This window comes from Nuphar pumila, chromosome 17 (genome assembly GCF_984573655.1).
Source record: "Nuphar pumila chromosome 17, dmNupPumi1.hap1.1, whole genome shotgun sequence".
NCBI classification, from domain to species: domain Eukaryota; kingdom Viridiplantae; phylum Streptophyta; class Magnoliopsida; order Nymphaeales; family Nymphaeaceae; genus Nuphar; species Nuphar pumila.
Window position 1 is genome coordinate 3,736,872 of NC_143265.1, and position 24,095 is coordinate 3,760,966.

At 39.8% G+C, this 24,095-nt stretch overlaps 1 protein-coding gene across 1 annotated transcript in view; it reads right to left on the reverse strand.

Annotated features, from left to right (window-relative positions):
- Nucleotides 1-21,329, reverse strand: part of LOC149811385 (uncharacterized protein At2g33490-like) — a 99,920-nt gene extending 78,591 nt beyond the window's left edge. Inside the window, exons 1-3 of the mRNA XM_089993328.1 lie at nt 21,018-21,329; nt 2,170-2,242; nt 1,721-1,795 (exon numbers count right to left, since the gene is read on the reverse strand). Coding sequence (XP_089849454.1) covers nt 1,721-1,795; nt 2,170-2,242; nt 21,018-21,128 — 259 coding nt within the window. The 5' untranslated portion in view covers nt 21,129-21,329. The remainder of the gene's footprint in view (nt 1-1,720; nt 1,796-2,169; nt 2,243-21,017) is intronic.
- Nucleotides 21,330-24,095: the final 2,766 nt, after the last annotated feature.

The window sequence follows — 24,095 nt, forward strand, 5'->3', positions numbered from 1 at the left end:
CCATGTTTTAGATGGGGACACCGCAGCCCAGGGTACGGCGACTTAGTCGCCATCCCGCCGTCCTTGGGGGTGTAAAATGCTGTGGCTAGGACTCTCTCCCCCCAAGGGCCTATGCTGGGCTTCAGCTTATATGCAAGGGAGTGGCACCCGCAGGAATTGAACCCCGACAGGTGGTGTGCCAGCCAAGGCCGGCTCCAACTACACTAACCCCTTGGGGGCAAGCACATTACAATTTAAACCAGAGTTACCGGAAGCTTCTTAGATAGGTAGGAAGCTCACTTCCCGGAAACTCGCTTCCCGGAAACTCGCTTCGGAAACACGATACTCCTCGCTTCCAAAACTTGATGGAAACCTCGATTCCCCCACGCTTTTCCTATGTTTTTCACATGTTTCATCTATTCTTCTTATATGTTCTCTTACTCAACTTTTCATATTTTTATGTGTTTTCTCTCATGCTTTCTCTAAATTGGTAGTCAACATTTTTAGATTTTGTTAAATTTTTAATTTTTACACTTACAAATTATGAAATTTAATATTAGTCACTTTTATTTTAATTTTTGTTTTGTTTCATTTTGATTCTCATTTAATTCTTATATATATATTTTTATTCTTCGCTCCCCGCTTCCTATATATTTTAAAATACATCGCTTCGACTTCCCGTATTGTTTTCCGCTTTCTAGTCCGGCAACCTTGATTTAAGCGCATTCAATAATGAAGTGAGAGAAAAGTTTTCAATGCCACAGTTTCAAATACAAGTTGTTCCAACCTCTTTGAGCCAGTGACGCTAAAAGGCATTTGCCAACAGACCAGAGTTGCCGGAAGATTCTTAGGTAGGTGGGAAGCTCGCTTCCCGGAAACTCGCTTCGGAAGCATGATACTCCTCACTTCCGAAACTTCATGAGAAGCTCGATTTCCCTATGCTTCTCAGACACATGGTTTATGCATACTATATGTTTTTCTCACATTTCTTTTCATCTTTTTCATGTATTTTCTCTCATGCTTTCACTCACTTTCCATGTACTTTCTTTAAATTGGTAACCATCATTGTTAGATTTTAACAAAAATTTAACTCTTTTACAGAAAAATCATGAAATATAAGAATAATCAATTTTATTTTAGTTTTTATTTGTTTCTTGTTTGATTCCATATTGCTTCACTTTTTATTCATATTTCGCTTTTAAATTGAAACTTCGCTTCCCGCTTCGTATAAATTTTAAAATGCCTCGCTTCCGCTTCCTGTATCGTTTTCCGCTTCCGCTTCCTAGTTTGGCAACCTTGTAACAGACTGCTCATTGAGAAAGAATGGAGACCCAGAAGGCATTGTCCAAATCTCCTATAGAACTGCAGCAGCCAAATTATAATTTTTTCTCTTTTTTTCTTCCAATGAAAATACTTAGTGTATATATGTGTTTGTGTCTGTGTATAGTAGGATATAATTTCATAAGTGGCAAATAATCACCCATGAAACAGGATTTATGTGCATCCGTATGTATGCTTGTGTTTCTAGCATGATAAAATACCATAAGTGGAAAATAATCACCACGCATATGATCTGCATTAGTGAACGCTGACTCAGGGTTTATTTATGTGTATCAATAAGCAAATATCCATCATTGACTGAAAATTGATCATCACACACATACACTCACGCACTCTCCAACAGTTGTAGTCCTCAATTTACTGAATCTATACCATAAAAAGTGTTTTTCTGCAGACTTACCACTATCCTCATCATCATTCAAAGCATTCTTCTCTAGGAGACAAGAACCCAACTCCTTTAGTGATTCCGAAAATCCTGCAAACAGTATCACAAACTCAAAAATGAAAAAAGGCCATGTTGAACTAATACCAAAAAAAAAAAGAACATTCATGCTACTTTCACAAACAGATAAAAGCATGCAGTCCCATTTTAATAAAAGAGTGATTTGGATAGGTGCATGTAGATGTGTGTGTATGATAATAAATAAGTGAATATTAAATTTGTTTAATCGTAAGTAACGTATCAGACACTATAGAATGCAACACTATTTGTCTGTGTATGTCATGAAACAAGATAAAACTAAATCATCAGGACTTCCCACAGAATTCAAGAATACTGAGATCCGTGGCAGCCCAAGGAGATAAGAAATGATTGACCATATTTTATCATGTTATGGACAGTGGTTGTACCATATGCAGCACTTGCAGTGGCAGAAGCTGCAGTGAATAGGCTGTCGTAACAGTTTTTCATGTCATCCATGTCCTACAAAAGCATAAGGATATTTAGTTCACAAAGTAAAGTCTACAATGCCCTAAAGTAGAAGAGATTCATGTACTTTTCAGCAAATACAAAGGAAAAGTTCACAAGAAAACAGACACACAACAATGCACAATGTATAATATATGACCCTGTTCATATTCACAGCCTTTAGTGAACAAAGAGTCCACTAAAATTTTTTGCCCCCTCACAGATTTTGAATATGATGTGGTTCTGATGCAGAGCAGGACCCGACTGGGTCTGTACCACGTGACCCGGACTCGGCCCAGGCACCCGATCCACTTCAGGGGATAGATGGTCGAACCCAGGAGCTGGATCCGATGCAGCCCCCGGCACTACGACGCAGGGGAGACATACCCTCCAGAAGAGCGCAGGCGCGGACGACACAGACCCAGCAGCAGCGGACAGAAGTCTTGGGTCCGGTATCGGACCCGAGACCCGGATCCAGTTGACATCTTTAAAACCCTATTCTAGGGTTGCGTGAAGAACACAGAAGTTTGGAGAATACAGCAGCCTTTCCTTTTTTTTGCTATTGCTTATTCCTTTTCCCGTTTACAGTTGTTATCTCCCTTACTGTTCGTTGTTCCTTTCCCTTGTTATTGGAAGTTTATTGCAATAAAATAAGCCTCATCGGTTTTCAGTGGGCATCTATCTTCCTCCTCGATCATCACTGCATCAGGTTCTCTACATTAATTTTCACCAGTAGGTATAATTAAATAAATTTTATACGTGATACGCACTTACCAGTTGCAAATGGGAACATGAGGAGTCTTTTAGTACATGTTCTTTGAAAATTCACTAGAATGCCCGTGGGAGTGAAAACTGACTAAATGATCCATGCCACAATGATAATTATATATTTGTTAACTGCAAAGAAATTCAGTGCACTTGTTCAAATTCGCTAAAAGCCATTGAAATTGTCAGCATCCGACTTATAACATACAAGTAGATAGTTGTTCCAATGCATGAATGTAGACATGCACAGGTGTTGGACATTAAAATGTAGTAAATTTTATAAATTCAGAATATGTCATGAGTGCTCAAATGATTCACCAACTGTTAAGAGTTAGCTGTTATAAAGTGGATAAAACCAGCAGAAAGGTTGTTTATACACCTCTTGCCTATGGAAACGTTAAATCTCTCTGGATGTATAATTGGTTGGAGGCATTGAGTGAGATCGCAGTTCACACTAGGACCACCAAAGCTACCTACACTTTGTAGGTACAAACACCTAAATTTTTTTCTTTCCTTACCTTTTTTTTGTTGTTTTTCATGAAACTAACCTTACAAATGTGATCTACGTGTTTTTCTTAATGGGAATCAGCTCTTAGATCATCTGATTACAACACATCTCGTATCCACAGCTGTAGCCATGTGACATAGGTAGGCAGGTTTTTATAAGGCTTCAAAAATCAATGGCCTACAATGTGTTTCGCGGGTCATAAAATTGTGTTTTTTCATAAAAAAAGAACATGATTCAAATGCCGATCCCCACTATTTTGGACATGCTGAATCCATCTATGAGATCCGATTGGATCAAAACAACCTGCACCATGGGGATCTAGAGGTGTTTGTACCTACAAACATTTGTAATAAAACATACCCACTATCTATATATCATAGTCACAGATATAGCCGATATTTTGAAAATACCGTGATATTAAAGCTGTAAAATGGAAAAACGATATTAAAGGTAAAATATCACGATATTTTTAAATATCGGCAATTTATACATATCACAATAATATCACTACCGCAAAACCCAGCAGCTGTTAATTTTTCAAAAGTGTTAGTGCAGGGTTATTCTGGGGTTTTAGAGAAAAAAAAGGATATGTATGTAGTCAGTGGTTTTTTAAAAGGTTACTTTTGGTATTCATTTTTTAACTTTTCCCCTTAGGGTTTTAAATCTTTCAGCATAAGGGGGTCTTTGACCTTGACCCTCAATACTCTCGGTGGCTGCCTTGCGACTTGTGGCAAAGACAGAAAGAAGAGAAAGAGGAAGGGAAGGAAGAAAAGAATGAAGGGGGTCTCGGTGGCTGCTTTGTGACAAGGGAAGAAAGAAGGAAGGAAGGAGGGAAGAAAGAAAAGAAGGAAGGAAAGAAAGAAAAAGGAAGGGAAAGAAATGGAATATATTCAGATTTACATCTATTTTTTCTTATATTTTTCGTTTTATTTTTTAAATCTTGATATTTTCTGAGATTTATTAGAAACCTATAATATCCTGATATTATACCTCGCCGAGATATAGCCGATACCAATATTTGTAACTATGTTATATATATATATATATATATAGAGAGAGAGAGAGAGGGTGATAGTTGCTAACCACTTTTCTAGCTAACCACCAGCTAACTGAGCCTTTGATGGGTTTTTTCCATGTTTTCCTTAAATCTGACTACAGATGTGTTCTACATGCTTGATTTTAAAAGAATTGGCTCTTGGATCATCTGATTCCAAAACGCAGGTAGGTTTAAGGTTTAAAAATCGACAGTTTAAGATTTTCATAAATATTCAAGGCTTAAAAAAAATTATGAAAAAATGATACAAATGTTGTTTTCTAGTAAATTGACCATGCTGAACATATATGTACAGTCAGACTTGAGAAAAACATAAAAAAAAAAACTTTGAAAACCTGTTTAGCTGGGCATTATATATATATATATATATATATATATATATATATATATATATATGAGCTTGGTGTCTCTCAAGCTAGCATAGAAAGGAAAAGCCAATAAGCAAGGCCAAAGTCAAATAAGCAAGGTGAAAACCAAGTTACATAAGCCAGGCTTGGGATGATAAGCAGCAGCCCCAACCCTAAACTATGTAACTCATCAAACATTATAGAACTAAAATAATTGGCCTTGAGATATTTATTAGGCATGTGTTCACTAGGTGAGATACAGTATCATATTATAGGATGATCCATAAAACAACAAAATGTAGCAAAGATAATAAAGCAACAAGAAGTCACAGCAGATAAGAGGGATGACAGCATTCTGGGATGTTGAAGCCTTTTCTACAGGGAAGAAACTTATACTCGTAGGCTCATAACTTTATATGGTAAACAGCAAAGTGCAGTAGAGCAGATGCAATCATAACTCACTCTCAAGAGTTCGACTTACAAACCTAGCTGTTCCCTTGTATATATAACTATCATTTGTTCATCATTCATAATCCAATTGATTGTAGCCCGCATTTCAGTAAAACATAAAAAAAGAAAAAGAAAAATCCAGTTGGTAGGACTAGGATATCTATATACAGCTTCCTCCAAAAAAACATATTCATACTCATAGTGACAAATATCGTGAGATTTACGAAAATCTCGCATTTTTTTTCGCGAGTAAATGTCTGAAAGTTAAAAACGGCTTTTTTAGTGATATTCACAAAATCTTGCAGTTTTATCGTTTGTGACAATATCTTGCAAAAATATCATGAGATTTTGTACAAAATCTCGCGGTATATCGCCACCTTATTTGCCCCTTTTTTTTGGTAGCATGGCTGGCAAGTGATAAGTGACGATGTGCCTGTGTACCGTGTCAGTGGTAAGTGAAACTATGTAAGGGGTGGGCTGGACTAATCCCGAGGTCATGGCAGAAGGCAACATGACCGATGTTATATTGACTTGGTAAGATGGGATTGTCAATAGAGACTCAAGTAAAGTTTAAAGTTTAGGCTTTCTTTCTCAGCCCTAAGCCCTTTCATTCTCAGCCTCCCTCTCACAGCAAAAAGGGGATTTTACATCATGTAAAGGCCTGAAGGATTCCGGTGACAAGCGTGAAGGATTCTGGGTTCCGACCAATCCAACAGTGAGTAGTGCCGTCATGCCCATTTTCTGCTCATTCTCCCTCTCTCTCTCTAGGTGAATTATTGACAGTATTCAAACATAAAGATTTCTGTTTTTCTCAATCCTCTTTTTTTTACCATATTCTTGTTCAACGGAGGCACTTTATTAAACAAATCACACTTTCTTATCTCATTCACTTGTTTTTATTTTGATTTACATTTTCTAGTTGTTCATTTATATACTTTATGTTGTGCTATGTTGAAAAGAAAAAGAGGTAGAGAGAGACGTCTTGATCTTGTATTAGGTCTAATCTCTACTTTTTTAAATAAGAAAGAAATTACATATAGGTCCCTCATTATTTAGAGAATACCAAAAACAGACTTAAGTAAAACTTTAAGAGGTTGACTTATTTTAACACTCCCCCTCAAGCTGGAGCATAAATATCAATCATGCTCAGCTTGCCGCAACATTTTGAGAAACTGGACCTGGCAAGAGGCTTTGTAAAAATATCTGCAACTTGATCCTCAGAGATTACATGCTTGGTATATATATGTCCAGATTGAACCATATCTCTTATGTAGTGGCAGTCAACTTCAATATGTTTTGTCCTCTCATGAAATACCGGATTATTTGCTATATAAGTAGCTGCCTTGTTATCACCATAGGAGATGAAACCTTCACTTGAAGATCAGTCAACACAGTTTGAACCCACATCAATTCAGCTGCAGTTTGGGTCATAGCCCTATATTCAGATTCGGCACTCGACCTAGCGACCACGGTTTGCTTCTTGCTTCTCCAAAAGATTAAGTTACCTCCCACAAATACACAGAATCCTGTGGTAGATTTTGTATCCTCTACAGACCCAACATAATCAACATCAGAGTAAGCAATTACCTCAAGAGTACCCCCCTTCTTGAATAATAACCCTTTTTCCAAGAGAAGATTTTAAATACATGAGTATCATCATTGTAGCATTCCAGTGTACCTCTGTCGGTTTGTCCATGAATTGGCTAACCTTGCTTACAGCCAAAGCAATATCAAGTCTAGTCACATACAGTAACTTCCCTACCAACGAGCGATAACTCCTGCTATCGACGGATTTTGACCTCTCATCCAATAAATGAACTTTGTGATCCATGGGAATATTTGTTGGTTTAGCTCCCAACATTCTTGTCTTTTTTAATAGATCAAGAACATACTTTCGTTGCGACAAAACCACTCCGTCACTGCTCATGCCCACTTCTATGCCCAGAAAGTATCTAAGTGGACCAAGGTCTTTGGTAACAAAATGTTTTTGAAGATGAGCCTTTGTAGCTGCAATTTCTTTCATGTTATCTCCTGTAAGGATGATGCCATCCACATATACCACCATAACGACTAGGCTTGAGTTAGTTTTCTTAATAAATAATGAATGGTCTGACGCTGACCTATCAAAACCAAACTTTGACATCACATCAAACAACTTTTGAAACCATGCACGAGGACTTTGCTTCAGCCCATATATCGCCTTTCTTAATTTGCACACCTTCTGACACTCCCCCTCAACCTCGAACGCAGGAGGTTGTTGCATGTATACTGTCTCAGACAGATCCCCATATAGGAATGCATTCTTCACATCTAGTTGACACAAACTACATCCATGGTGAACAGCTACCGAGAGAATAAGACGGATGGTGCCCATCCGCGCGACAGGAGAAAATGTCTCAAAGAAATCAACACCATATGTCTGAGTATAACCTTTTGCTACTAGCCTGGCCTTATATCTTTTAATTGAACCATCTGAGTTGTACTTAATGGTATATACCGATTTGCATCCAACGATGTTCGCATCCACTGGGGGATCAACAAGATCTCATGTCTGTTGAGATAGTAAAGCATCCATTTCATCTTGCATAGCCTACTTCCACCTGCTATCGAGAACGACCGTTTGATAATTCAGAGGAATAATTTCAGCAGATAAGGCTGAGATAAAAGCTTTCATCTGATTACCAATTCTGGCATCTGACACAAACTGAGACATAGGATATAAGGTACATTGTCGTGTCCCCTTTTGTAGAGCTATTGACCTGTTATCATCAACACGAATGCCATTGCTATCAGGAACACTTACCTCGGGAGAAGAAGATGATGGAGGCACCGGAGGAGGTGGAGCTCTACGCGCATACACCAATGGAGGATTGTGAAACCGTGAGGTAGGTGGAGTTGGATTCGGTAATGGGAGCACCAATTCCAAATGAAAGGAGGAACAGGAAGAGGAAAGGAGTTATCTTGATCAGTTTGCAACTGAGCACCAGTACTGGAATAATATGGAATAGACTCCAAGAAAGATACGTCCGCACTGACATACTCCCAACGGGAAATCGGATCATAACATTGATACCCCTTTGATTCTTTGGATAGCCTATAAACATACACTTAGTGGCTTGAGTGGCTAATTTATCACGGTCAGGTCCGAGTCTGTGCACAAAACAAATGCACCCAAATACCTTGGGCGAAAGAGAGAAGAGAGGTACATTAGGATACAGGATTTGCAAAGGAAGTTGGTCTTCCACAGATGATGAATGCATGGGGTTACATCAAGGAGGTGTCTGTTTTGCTCAGCCACCCCATTATGTTGGGAAGTATAGGCAGAAGAGGTTTGGGGTTGAATGCCATGGCCTCGATAAAATTGCAATAGTGCTTAGGTTTTGAACTGAAGGGCATTATCAGTGCGAATAATCTTGATAACAGATTCACTTGAGGATACTAGGAACTTCAGATCTTTCTTTTATTAAGAACACCCAAGACAACTTAGAAAAATCATCAACAATAACAAGGTAATAACGACATTGAGTCCTGGTAGGAATCTTACTGGAACCCCATACATCCGCATGAAGAAGTTCAAAGACCTTATGACTGGACTGACTCTGACTAGAAAGAAACGAACTCCGATGATGTTTGCCCAACTGACATGCTTCACACTAGAATGATGTAGTAGCCGAAATTTGAGGAATGACACGACGAAGTTTCGACAATGAAGGATGTCCGAGACGACAATGCCACTAAACAGAACTCGAGGAAGAATCGACTGCAGCATAAATGTTTCCCACAGAGTGATGTAGATAGTAGACTCCATTTTCTTCATAGCCTCCACCAATCTTCTTCTCCGTCAGCAAATCCTGAAAATGACAGCATACAGGATCAAATACCACTCTACAATTTAGCTCTTTTGTAAGGCAACTCACTGATAATAAACTTTGAGGAAATGAAGGAGCATGAAAGACATTTTTCAACTGCAAAGAAGAGGATATAGAGACATTTCCCTGACCAATAACCGGGGAAGAACTACCATCAGCTAATGAGACTCCCTGATGTGTAGTAATAGCCTTTAGATCTGAAAATTTTTTAGAGTTTCCACATAAATGTCTAGATGCACCAGAGTCAATAATCCAGTTACTATCATGAGGAGAAAGATGGTCTCCAATAAAGTAAGCCACACCAGAAACAGGAGAAGAGGAACTTGAAGGACGATGAGAAACCAGCTCCTCATATTTTGCACAGCTAAGAGTGATAGATTCACTAGGAGAATTGGTTTCATGCTCCACTTCTAGTTTTGTAACATTAGCTTTTGGAACATTGGACTTCAATGGAGAAAATGTAGGCCGCCCATGTTTATCCCAGCAGCGATCTTCTAAATGTCCTGATTTTCCACAATAGGTACATTGGAGTTTGCCTCTACCTCCCGTACCTCTTCCACGACCTCTGCCTCTAACATGCATAGTATTTCCTCATCCATAACTAGATGGTACAACTAAAGCAGATGACTGAGATGCAGGTTGAGATTGTGGAAGAGAGATAGCAAGTCTACTCAATCGATTGTATGCATCAGCAAGAGTAGGTGTAACGCCCCAAATTTTGACTTGTGATTTCGAAAACCTTATCGAAAAACCCTTTAAAGATTTAAAGTTTTAACTTTTAAAAACGACAGCGGAAGACATTTAGAAAGGAACACAAGTCAACAATCCTGGGTACGTTAGCTGAAAAACCATCATTCACATGTATAACCATTTAAAGAAATTTAAGAAATAAGGCAATAGATTAAAATCTGCAGTTTATTACAAAATGAGCATTTTATTCCAAAGTTCAATAAATCTAAAGAAAACTCCAAAAAGACCCAGAGCCAAGCCGCCAGCAGAAAAAAGATAAATCTTGATCCATATTGCACCACGCCATCGACCGCGAGTGAAGTCCTACTCCTCACCTGCCCATGAAATGGGTCAGTTTCATAACAAACCAGTAGGTGCACGAACAGATAAGTAGAATGAAAGTAAAACAGGACATTCATGAGATAAGCAGTTATGATATTTAAGCAATCAATACAATTGTAATCTATTCTAACAAGTGTAATATGTGCAAAGAGTTGTTAGTCGAAGCATTTCCAGCAGTGTAAGTTTCAATCATCTACAACTACCCATGAAGATATTCTTTAAGTTCTAATATTAACTGGCTTGTGGGTACGCACAGACGCGAAACGTAGAAACAGCCGAGACCGATCCGGGGGTTTATTATGTCAAGTGTTTTCATTAACCCGGATGGCTGACTGAGTCCGCTCCTAAGGGGACGGTCAGTGACCAAGAGAGTAAATCCCCAAAGGTATTCGTGGCCCATGGATGCATCCAACTTCTGCAGAAGTGCCTGGGAGTTACCACCTAGGATAATTTATGGTAATCTCAATTCCCCTAACTCCGATGACTGGGGAAACCGAGTCTTTTGCCCGTGGGGTGGTTGTTAACAACCTGTCCATCGGAGTCTTTGTACCATCCATCATCTCTCTTGATGAACCGTGAAGATCGAATGAGTACGACGGGGGTTTCTTAACCGCCGCCCCATCCTACATGCTCTGGTCTATTAGACCCACTCGAGCATCTTGCCTGTGAAGGCGAATGGTCACCATCTATGTGATCTCAGCATTTTGCTAATTGCACGCATCGAGGTTGCTACAACCTCATCCTCCAACCATCGTAACCCACATGGGACGTACTTGTCCAAAAGTACGGTTGTACCTCCCTAGAGGTACGACTACGATGAGAGGGCAACATATAAGGTTTTATGATTCTTTTGGTTCATACATGACATGTATTGCTTTTCTGAGCAATTGGCCTATGGAGGCCGATAATATCACATCAAAATCAATAAAGTGTTGATTCCCACTTCAGGATACTCCATGACCTCACATAAAATTCATATCGTACATGACTTAAGGTTCGGTTACAATAGCAATTGCAGTGGTTTTCTCTTCAGAATTGAGTCTATTCACAAAGTCTACCTAAGTATGCAGTTTCAAAGAATAAGCATGCAGAACAGACAATCACGAGTTAAGTAATCCTACACGTAAACAGGTATGCCAATTAAACTACTTGATTCTTTCTAGAATGAGTCTAACCACCGAATTTACATTAAGCATGCAATTTCAAAAGAATCACAATGAGTAAACTCTGATCAGCCAATACTTCTTCAGATCTTAAGATAAGCAGGTATGTACAATAATTATTCTATCTCAGAAGTCTTATTTTATTTTGTTCATACAAACTCTTCGTGCGACTTTCCCCTACCTCGGGATGTCGTGCAGCTGCGTGCGTCTATGCGTGTAGATGATACGAGGCTCAGGCCGCGGAGCCAGAGCGAGGTCCGATGTGAAGTCTGCAAAAGTGTAAGTATTCAGCGCTACGTTAATTATCATGCGGAGAAATAGAAAAGCAGGCCTGCCGATAGAAAAAGAGAGAGGCAGCAAGGGTGTGCCCCTGCTGGCCGAAATCAGAAAAATGACAAGGGGCGAGCCCTTGCCTGCAGACAGCCGCGGGGTGACAGGGGCTGAGCCCTCTGTCAAAAACACTGAGGCGACAGGGGGGGGGGGGGGGTCAGCCCCTGCCGAACACAACAAAGCGGCAGGGGCTCAGCCCCTGCCAGCAGCATTAAAGTGGCAGGGGCTGAGCCCCTGCCGGCAACATAAAGTGGCAGGGGCTGAGCCCCTGCCAGCAACGTTAACGTTGCTGGCAGGGGCTCAGCCCCCTGCACGGCGAATAAGAAATGGCAGGGGCCCCAACCCCTGCCTGTCGAAAATGGGGAAATGGCAGGGGCTGTCAGCCCCTGCCTGTCGAAAATAGGGAATGGCAGGGGCCCCAGCCCCTGCCTGACAAATATGGGGAATGGCAGGGGCCCCCAGCCCCTGCCTGACGAATTAAGGGACGGCAGGGGCCTCGGCCCCTACCAGAAACACCTACACATGGCAGCGGCCTCGACCCCTGCATGGCCAAATCACGGAGCCGCAGGGGGGGGGGGGGGGATCGGCCCCCTGCGTGCCGAGGATCAAGAGTAGCAGGGGGGGATATTCCCTGCCATCCCAGAAGCCAAGAGGAGGCAGGGGCAAGCCCCTGCCTGCCGGAAAATAGGAAACGGCAGGGGCATTGCCCCTGCCTACCAGAGATCGAGAGGCGGCAGGGGGGGGGGGGCTAACCCCTGCCAGCGAGAGACACCGGGGCGACAGGAGCCACCAATCTCCTGCCGACCCCTTCGCAGGTCACAAAGGAGAGGGGAGGGCGCAGCAGGGGCCGGGGCCATAGGTCCCCTGCCGGCACTCCGGCGAATCCCAGAGGGGGAAGGGAACGACAGGGGCCCGTAGGCCACCTGTCAGGCCCCCGATGGGCGCAGGGGGTGGTGGGAGGCCGCGACAGGGGCTGTGAGCCGCCTGTCGGCCTCCCGGCGAGGTGACAGAGAGGGGGGTGAGGAAGAGAAGAGGGGGGACGGCGTACCTGGGAGGCGGTGGTCGGCGGCATGCGCAGCGAGGGAGGAGACCGGCGCGGTGGGGGCGAGGGCTGCAAGAGGGAGGCGTGACTCCCCTCGCCCTCCAACGCCTCTCTTAAAGGCACAGGGGGGCAACGAATGGGGAAACCCTTGGTGGGTTTCCCTAATCTGCCCGCAAGCGAAGGGAGGAGGTGCGGCGCTCGGGAATGCTCGGGAGAGCTCGGGTTACTTAAAACCCTACTGAAGAAGGGGCCCGGTCGGGTCCGGACCCGACCAGGCCCGGGTCCAAAACAAATTTTTTTTTTAAATGGGGTTTTACAGTAGGAACATCTGACCTAGTCAACATTTGAACTTTTGCAACTGAGAACTCTGATGATAGACCTGTGAAGAAACGAGCAACCATGGTCTGTTCTTGATGATCCTTCTGTTTTGAGTAGCACAGAGGCCAATGAGCATTCAGTCTTTCAAAGGCTGCCTTGACAGAGGCATAGTACTGGGCTAATGATTGGTCACCTTGTTGTAGATTATATGTTTCTTGTTCAACTTATAGAATACGACTCACATTGGTCTCTTGAGAGTACGTATCTCGAAGAGTGTCCCACATCTGTTTAGTCGTATTGTAATAAATTAAGCCATCTGCAATATGAGATTCAATGCTATTCATGATCCATGACATAACCACGTCATTATCTTCGTCCCAAGTATTATATTTTCCTGTTTTATCATTAGGTTCAGATTCCAATAGAATATGTTTTTTACGATGTCCAGACATGGACATCATAAAGGTTCTGGACCACCTTGCATAGTTAGTTTCATTTAATTTCACGGAAGAACCATAGGAGAAAGGATTGGCAAAGGCTTTATATTCCCCAATAGCTTCATTCTTAAAAATCAGATTTTTAAGCATCACCCATAATGAATAACACGAACTAAGGAGCCACAACCACTGACGTTGCTGCAGTAGATGTCCACGTGCACACAAAAACAACTTGTCACAGTTCGTAAATGAACTGCTCCACAATGAACCGATCCACTATAGTGATTTGCCTTCACCACAACACCCAGATCTGTGATCAGATCTGAACATACGATCAGATCCAAAGAAATATGCAGATCTACGACTATAAGAGTTCCTGGTTTTTTTTTTCGACAGCCAAAACATAAAAAATAATGGCAATATAATATTTTTTAATCTTCACAGCAGCCTGAACAAACGATCAGATCCAAAAGAATATGCAGATCCAAAACAAAACGACGATATAAGCTTCACAGCAGCCTGAACAAACGATCAAATCCAAAAGAATATGCCGGTCCACGACATATGATCAGATCAACTTATTTTACGACAACCAGAACAACAAAACACAAAAAAAAAAACTGACCCACGACAAATCTGGTTGTCACCCACATCCACGCCAAAAACAGGTCGCCACCCACTTCACTACAACATTATTGCATTGTACCTGTATCCACCAGATTTGATCGACTGAAAACCATACTTCCACCTTGACTTTTAGATCTGAGTCATGAGTTTTGTCAGACTGCAGATCTGTTATCAGATCTATACTACTTGATTCCAAAAAAAAAATTGAACACACCTTAGGTCTGGTCCCCTTCACACGATCTGGTACCCTTCACGCACGCTTTGGCGCAGACCCAAAAGTCACGCCCCTTCACGCGATCTGGTACCCTTCATGCACACTTTGGCGCAGACCCCGAAGTCACACCCCCAAGGTCGATGGCTCTGATACCATGTTGAAAAGAAAAAGAGGTAGAGAGAGACGTCTTGATCTTGTATTAGGTCTAATCTCTACTTGTTTAAATAGAGATCAACCATAAGAAAGAAATTACATATGGATCCCTCATTGTTTAGAGAATACCAAAAACAAACTTAAGTAAAACTTTAATAAGAAAAACTTTAAGAGGTCGACTTATTTTCACATGCTATATATGATTGGATGAAAACGGAGTTGAAAATTTGGAAGTTGATCTGATTAAGGCTCTTTAATCTCTCCATTCAGTTTGGCATTTAGGATTTCCATGTCTAATTGGGGATCAACTCACCTTGGACTTTCAATAAATTATGGAGGTCTTAAATGTAATATTTGGGAGCAATTCCTAAGCTTAATTTTAAGCTTCATTAAACTCTGAGAACCTGAGTTGGCTTGTCGAGCTATTTCATAATTCATTGATGTCCATTTATGCAAAAGCCAATTGTCTCACTCTTGTTCAGCCTGGCTCACTGGGCTAAGTCAGTTTAGCTGACATTAGTTAGTTTCATCTAAATGGGGTCAACCAATGTTGTGCATGAGTATTGGGTATTTTCGCATCTTTTAACATTATTAATGATTTTCAATATTAGCAGTAGTAATAACTAATAAGTGCTGGTGATAGATGAAAAAAAAGTGCGGGGAATGAGATTCCTTGTTTTGAGGCTGCACACATTCACCAATAATAGAAAGTAACAAATGGTAGGTCACACCCATTGCTCTAACAACCATTTAAGGATTTTTTTTGAAGCCGGTGCTGGAGTGGAGATAAAGATGATGATTAGGGTGATGAAAGTGTTGCCAACTATATCCTTTTGTGGATGTAGTTGAAATGTTTGATGTTTTTCGTAGAAACATTTCTACGTAAAGCATCAAATCGTGTCTTTTGCTGATATGATTTTGGTATACATGGTTTGAAATTGAGTAAGTAAATACGTGGAATTGACATAGACTTCTATTTTTTTCACTCATGTGGTATTGACAATGAGACCCTCAAAGACATTTGAATTGGGTTTTCTTTCTTAATGAAACATTGATAGTTGATTATGGTTTCTAAACTTGGCATTTCTATAATTTTGTGGTCAGTGGAGCATACTTTAGTTATGGATTTAGGAATTGGCTTTATTTTTTCTTTGAATTAGTTTTTCTTATGATACCTATCATAGATGTTTTTATTTCTTTTTTCAGATATTCTTCCTTCATGGATATTTGAATTCCTCTCTCTCTCTCTATTTGAATTCTTTCTTCATACCTCTTTTGTCTATGTGTTATTGTGTGCATAGTAACAAATGTTTAATCATTATGGTTTTTGTCTATGATTTATTATTATTAACAATTTTCTCTATTTCTTGTTTGATATTTATTCATATCATCCATTTTACATCTACCATGAAAAAGATGGGGATATCTAAAGATGCATTATGGAGTCATGCCACACTATTGTCGAATGATCGATTACGTTGTCACTGTTGTAACACATAATTTAATGGTGGAATGACACGATTTAAGTATCATCTTGCTTGCATGACAAATGAAGATATTGTTGCTTGTGAGCACGTAAAGTTAGATGTGAAACATCTAGCATTAGCTTCAATTCATGAATTAGAGTACAAGCCATCAGAGAAGAAATCAAAGCTCACAAGTTATTTGCCTCCTACTGGAAGCGGCTCAAGTTCTACTTCTCCAATTGTATATATAGTATATATATGAAGTTCCAGTTCATTAGATCAACAACATACCATAAATGTTTTGATAAAGAAGGAGAAAAAATATGCAGATATGTGTATTGTGAAATGTATTGTTATGAATAATTTGCTTTTTAAGTTAGCTAGAGATGATGCATTAAGGAGATGGTTAATGACATTACAAACTGTGAACTTGGTTATACCTCTCTTGGTAGTGAAACAATTAGAACAAAATGGCTTCAAGATCTAAAAAGTCAAGTTGTAAAATTTGTTGATAAGGTGAAAAAGTCTTTGTCTATATCAAGATGCACTTTAATATTTGATATATGGATTGACAAGAAAAATTGCCCACACATAAATATTTTGTTCTCGTGCCCTAAAGGCACGGTCTTTTTTAAATCTAAATGTGTTAAAGGGCCAAAATTTGTTGAATATATTGAGGAGTATATATCATTTACTATTGAAGAAATTGGATCAAACAAAGTAGTTTAGTTTGTGATAGATAATGGGTCAAATTACGTGAAAGCAAGGACTCTAGTTAAGGTAAGATACCCTCATATTTTTACATCAACTTGTGTGGTATACTGTGTTGATCTAATACCTGAAGATTGTGATAGATTGCCTAAGTTCCCTCATACATTTTTTGATGCAAAAAGGATTGCAAAATTCATGTATAAATCACAATTAATTTTATAGCTTATGAGAAATTATACAAAGGATAGAGAGATACAAAGGCTTGTGGCTACTCATTTTGTAAATAATTTTTATGTTTACAATCTATATTGAAAATAAAAAATAAGTTGAGATTTTTTGTTCCTTCTTCATAATGGAAAAATTTAGAAAAGGTTAAGAAAGGAGAAGGAAAAAAGGTGATTTATATCACATAAAGAGAGGAGGAGTTTTGGGAAAATGAAAGAGGAATAGTAGCAACAGTAGAACCACTTGTAAAACTTTTGATGATGATAGATGGTGATGGTTCTACCGTGGTTACTTGTATGAAGGCATAAATAGTGCTAATGAAGCAATCAAATTTTTTATAAAGGTCGAGTAGATAAGTATCTAGAATTATGGAACATCATTTATAGCAGATGGGAGCTTACCTTGAAAGGTGGCATATGTTGTTGTTGGATATTTAAATCCACAACTTTTTATAATGGTCTTATGAAGATGAACAACAAAATCATGGAAGGACTGAAGGCAATAATGAAAATGATGGCTGGAAAAGAAGAAGAAAAGAATGATTTTGCTTCATAATTGACTTATTACCATTCAAAAGATCCAAAGATCTTCAATGAGATTACAATATCTCTTCTTTATACTGCACATCCACATAAATTTCAATTTTAATTTGCATTTTATAAATTTTTTGACTTTAGAATATATTCTCAATTTCTCATTACTTTTGTTTTTATTAGGGATATGGTGAGAAATGAGTGGAGCAAATGTATCAATTTTGCAAAATTTAACAATTAAAATACTTAGTCAACAATGCAGTGCATCAGCATGTGAAAGAAATTGAAGTGCATTTGAAGTGGCATATACCAAAAAGAGGAACCTTCTTGAGCCAACAACTCTTTTGGATTTAGTGTATGTACGCATGAACATGCATATGCAAAAGACTTCAAATGGAAAAGAAGCAACGATTATCGTCCTATTGTGTATGAAAACATTGAATCATTAGCATTTTGCTCAATTGAAGAAAGGAATGAAGAAGAGGAAATAGAAGATGAGGAGGAGGATAAAAGGTAGTAGCCTATGTCACACGGACTAGTAGCCTATGTCACACTTTTAATTCTACTTTTAATTTTTAAGCTAGTAGCCTATGTCACACGGACTCTTCTAACAGGGCACCGCACCCGCACCCAGGTGGGTGCGACACTTGAACACAACTTCCTTTGTATTAGGTGAATTCAACTACACTGAGGTCCATTTCAATCCAAAAGTAGATTCAGTTAACCCTAATCAAGTCCATTTTTATCTATATTATATACATAAATACATAAATGCACACAAATACACGTAGTGTTAACTTAAAACTGTTAAAAATTATATATATATATATATATATATATCGTCCCCGCACCCCAGTTTTTTTAAAGTGCCGCATCGCTGCATCCGCACCTGTACCCGCACCTGCACCTATGTGACATAGCCAGTAGCAAGTGAATGGTCTTTTTTTATGAACGTGAAACTTTGTAGTGTTTGTTTTCTTATGAGCTTGTGATCATTTTCTTATACTTGATTATTGATACTTAATGTTTAATCGTTTAGTTGATGCTTCTTGCGTATTTGATGTTTGATGGTTTAGTTGATACTTCTTACATATTTGATGTTTGATGGTTTAGTTAATACTTGTGACATATTTGATGTTTGATGGTTTAGTTGATAGTTGATACTTCTTACATATTTGATGTGATGGTTATTATTTGATGTTTGATACTTCCTAGATATGGTTAGTGGAATTGAAAGTAAATTTTATATTTTTGCATGCAAAATTAATTGTGTAACTCATTTATTTATATTTAATTTTTAATTATACTTTTTTGAGAAATTATTTGATTTTCTTATATTTTCTCGAGATTTTGCTGAAAGAAACTCAAGAAATATTCAGAAAGTTGAAAATCTCAAGACAATTGACAACCAAGAAATTGTCATTTTAATCTTTTGTCACTATGTTCATACTTCACACTGAATAGCACTTTACATGGACTTAAACAAGCTTGAGTCACAATATACAACATAAAGATTGATCATTGAGATCTCTCTGAAGCTTTTGTACCAACATTATTTATGCTACAAGACAATATGAGATGATGATGCATATATTATTCATATGAATATGGACACGATGAAGAATTTAGACCATCTCATAATTTGCCTTGGAAGCATCACGGTTCCATTATCAGTTTGTGATCACTCTGGTTGGTCAAGTTACAAGTATCTCTTATCATTAGAGGATTGGGACTTCGGGCAAGAGTGAAACAAAAATACCATGACAGTTTACAGGCAGCTTTTCTTCAAAAAAGACATTCTTCAAGCAGTTCATGACATTATTGTCATTCTTTGGAATACAATCTACTTGAGAAGCGATCCAATAGAAAGTTGGAAATGTGCACTTTTATGGGCCAAGCAAGTCTATCGCTGACCAAAATATCACTTGAACATCTATATCTTGGACTATCAACAATAACAAAGAATCTTGTTAAATTTTCCACTAATTTAGTTGACTTCTCCTCTCCAGTTCCCACTCATGGTTGCGCAAAGATCATCTTTTTGCACCGGTAGACGTTCGGTCCACAAAGCATAGTTGGCAAACTCGGCGAGTCGACTGGGGAATCGCCCGAGTCGACCGGATCGGACCCCAGCTGGGTCACGATTTAATACTGCCGATCCAACCCATTAAATAAAAAATTTTATCATGTATTTTATTATTTTAATGCATAATTCTGATATAAAGTCACTCGTTATGAAGAATCTAATAGTGTTCAATGAAAAAAGTTAATAATCATGTATAATTATATGTTTTTGTAACTTAGCTATTGACATATTAGCTTGAAGTTTAGTTATTTTCATGTGCTTACACTATAAAATATAGAGTCCTGACTCGTCCGAGTCACCGAGTCAACCCGCTAACTCGATGACCCAGTAGAGGTCCGATCCGAGTCTGAGTCACGAGTTTGCCAACTATGCCGCAAAGAAACAGCAACAGATTGCCAATTCAGTACAGCAGACAATGTCACCCCATTACTAAAGTGATGGTGTCCAATTCCATCACAAGCAATGGTGTCCAATTCCATCAAATGGTCCCATTTCCGTACCATCATGGCAAAAGAACATAACCAAGAAGACAAAGAGTCCTAAGCAATAGGATTAACTGCAATCATCTCCCAATAACATAAGAAGAATAAATTCTCCATGAAGTTCTCGTGAAGCGTCATAGGGGAACTGAGATAAGGCATTCACCGCCCGACTTATGTGATACCCTGTGTGGCACATTTCATCTTCAAATAGGTGTTTCCAAAGAACAAACAGCTCAATATGCCACATTGTTGCTAGTGAAAGCCCCAACTACTAACTTTAGAGAAAGGGAAATTAAGCGACATCTCTGAATGGAGAATTACCTAGTGACATCCAGAAGATCCTTCTACCTCCACAGCAAGAAAGCACAGAACCGAATGCATTGCCTTGTGCATCAAGTAACTAATCAAAATTTAAGCAGAAGGCAAAGTGCAACCAGAAGCAGAAACCCTACATAAATGAAGCTCTGGAGCATTGAACTAGGGTTACCGTTTCAACACTCAAAGCCAATGTTTCCGTGAGTAGATCGACTCAGCAGTTTGTTCGGACGCTAAATCCACAAAAGGGGAAATTTTTATGCTGAAAATAATCATCCCATAGCCAAACAAGCCCTAAATCATGATCATAATCATTTCTCAGTAGAAAACCTAAAAAAATCAAAACAATACCTAAACATATACTTAAAAAATGAGCCAGAAAGCTCGCAAGAGGAACTCCCACGAAATTCACTAATGCAATCCATATTCGCACTCCCGATAAAAATTCACACCACAGAAACCAAGACAAAACAAGAAACAAAAGAATCAAATTACGATCGCAAGCAATCCAGAACTCCGATCTCAGAAAACAAAACTAAAGCCCTAAGGTAAATGCGGCAAGAATCAACCGGTAAACAAGGAACGGAAAAGAAGAAAGAACGTGAAGAAAGAGAATATCCTCACCTGCATCGCCCGAGCGAGCTCGTCGCTCTGAGTGAACGACTGCGGGCCCCGCTTCGCCCTCGCCTCGCCCTTCGGGAGCGCACCCCTAAGCTTCTTCAACGAGGACTTCATCTCCTTCTCTTCCTCCCCCTCTTGCTCTTCTTCTTCTTTCTCCCGATTCCTCGAACCAGTCACCACAGAGAAAAACCCTAATCGGCCAAGAACGCCACAGAGAGAGGAAGAGAGAGAAACAGACAGACAGACAGACGGACCAGAAGAGAAAGAAGACAAGGGGAAGAGGAAGAGAAGAAGCGAGTCGCCGAGGGACCGACTCGTGGCGGGAAAGACGATGGCAGAATCGTCCAGAGAAAATTAGGAGCGGGGGCCGCGTAACCCGGGTTTTAACTATGGTTCATCTAACACCACCCTTACTCCCCCTTCTTTTAACCGCAGTTAGAATTCACGGGGAAGTTCGGCTTTCCCGTCTCGGACAATACCGAGACAAAACGGATCCATGGTCCTCGCTCCTCATCGGTCCTTGCGTTGACTCGGGCAGTCTTCGTGTGGCGTGCCACGTCAGCTAGCCGCTGCCCGGGGAGCTCTCTTTTCGGTTGCCCAACTTGCCCCGTCAGACATCGAAGCTGCCCGCTACCCTACGAGACACGTGGATATCCTAAATTCGCCTAGTTTTTGTTCGCCGGGTCATGCGGACAGGTCAAAGTCGGATTCTTGCTGACGCAATATTCTACGTGGAAAAGTGCAGATTTTTGTAGTTAAAAGCGAATGGTCCTGTGGCTAGGCGATAGATAAGCATCGAGCAACCATTATGAGTAGGCGATAGATAAGCATCAATGAATTAATGTGTATGTATACATAATAATACATGTATTATTTGTACATAGAGACAAAGTTAAGAAGCTCATTAGGACTAGTGCTAGTAAACGAACCGAGCAACCGCAACTCGTGACTCAAACTGGGTTCAATTATTTAGAGACTCATTTGTGATCGCTTCGTATTATAGCGAGCCAAGTCACGAGCAGATCGTTGAGCCAAGTCACAATATTTGAAGGTTCCAAAATTTACAAAGATTTTGGACATTGATTTTTATTTTTATTTTACTTGGTGAAACCGCCCCAAGCGCAGAGACGTAGCTGTGCTGGCTCGGCCTGCCGTACTATGATCTTTGTCCATGTCTGCATAAAACTTTGAGGACTTACCCCTCAACTCAAGGGAGTCGCCAAGCTTCGGCTTTTGCAAGGAGATGATGACACCCCTGGATTTGAACCTAGACTGTCCTTCACAGTCTAGCCTCATCCACTACCCCAAACCCCTTCGATCTTGAACATTGATTTTAAAAACCTTACATCCTTGTGTCAAAATCAAACGCTCTACGGGTTGATCTCCATAAAATCAAGTCTGCACCTATATATATATATTAAGGGGTGGCAGTGGGGTCGGGTTGGCGAGTCATGTCAGCGGGTTGGCGGGTCAGCATACCTCAACATGAACCCGACCCGCTTATTAAACAGGTCAGCTGTGGCAAACATGAACCCGACCCATTTATTAAACAGGTAACCCGACACGACATGGTTAACCCATTTAATAAATGGGTCGGGTCGGGTAAATGGGTTGGCGGGTTAGCAGGTGAGTCGGGTTCGTATTAGCAGGCAGATAGGGGTCGGGTAAACGGGTTGACGGGTCGGGTCGGGTCGGTTTCGGGTAAACGGGTTGACCTATCCACCTAACCCGTTTATTAAACGGGTCAGCCGGGTTGGCATACCCCTAACACGAACCTGGCCCATTTAATAAATGGGTTAGGCGGGTTGACCCGTTTACGACACAAACCCGTTTAAGCCAAACCTGAACCCGCCGCCTAAGAAGCGGGTTGGCTCATGTCAGATTTTGCCACCCCTAATATATATATATATATATATATATATATATATATATATATATATATATAGAGAGAGAGAGAGAGAGAAGCCTGTAACAGTGGACGAGCAAATTGACCACTGCTATCGGACACATCTCCCACTGATCGTGCGTGGATCAGCGGCAGTTATTTTTTCAAAGTGAAAATAGGAATTAGTGATAGTAGCGACCGTCGCTAATTTCTGTCTTTCTGACCAGTACATTAGGAGCCGTTGTGACCACGCTAATGGTCCTAATCCAACACTGACACGCCTTCAGTGTTAAGGTTGTCTGATGTTACTTGTTCTCATATATATATATATATATATATATATATATATATATATATATATATATATATATATATATATATCAAATGGGTTTTTGTCAAATTTGGATTGGGCGCGCTGCCACACACTGTCCAAAAAAAAAATTTACGTGTTTTGATTTTTAGAGGTGGTTTTTTACTGGCGCTAAAAGCCTGGTTTTTGCCCAGGCCTTTAGCAGCAACCGCTGACAGTGTTCTGCGCAAATCTATCCGATTTGTTGGTTTTTTTACAGTTTGACGATATTGTTACCATATATAGAGAGAGAGACTGAACATATTAGGCTTCATTTCTCATTATGCCCTGTAGGTTTTAAGTGTTGTATGATATATCTTAACACTTTGATGTGTTTAGCATGATCGATTTAGTGGGAATGATTCTTGGATCATGTTTTTTCAACAAAAAAAAACATAATTTTATGAGCCAAAAAAAACTACTACCTTCTTAGCTATTGATTTTGGATCACCGAAAAAACCTGTATAAAAATCAGATTCTGGCAATCCAAAAGTTGGTTCTCATTAAACAAAACCTATAAATCACATTTATGGTGTTAGACGTGAGAAAAAATTACTTTGAAACTATAATTTTTTAACGGGCCTAACTAGACCTAACTAAAAAAAGGAGCTTAAAGAACGCATGATATATATATATATATATATATATATAAAGAGAGAGAGAATTTCCCCAAGCTTGTTTCAGACCTAACACTCATACATGCATGACTCGCATGCCTTATAGTACATCAAATCACACCTATATTTTAAACCAACAAGTATTTTGGGAAAAATAGTCAAGATTGACATTCATCAAAGATATATTCATATCTCAAGTTAAACCACCTTTACCTGGGTTCAAACCATTA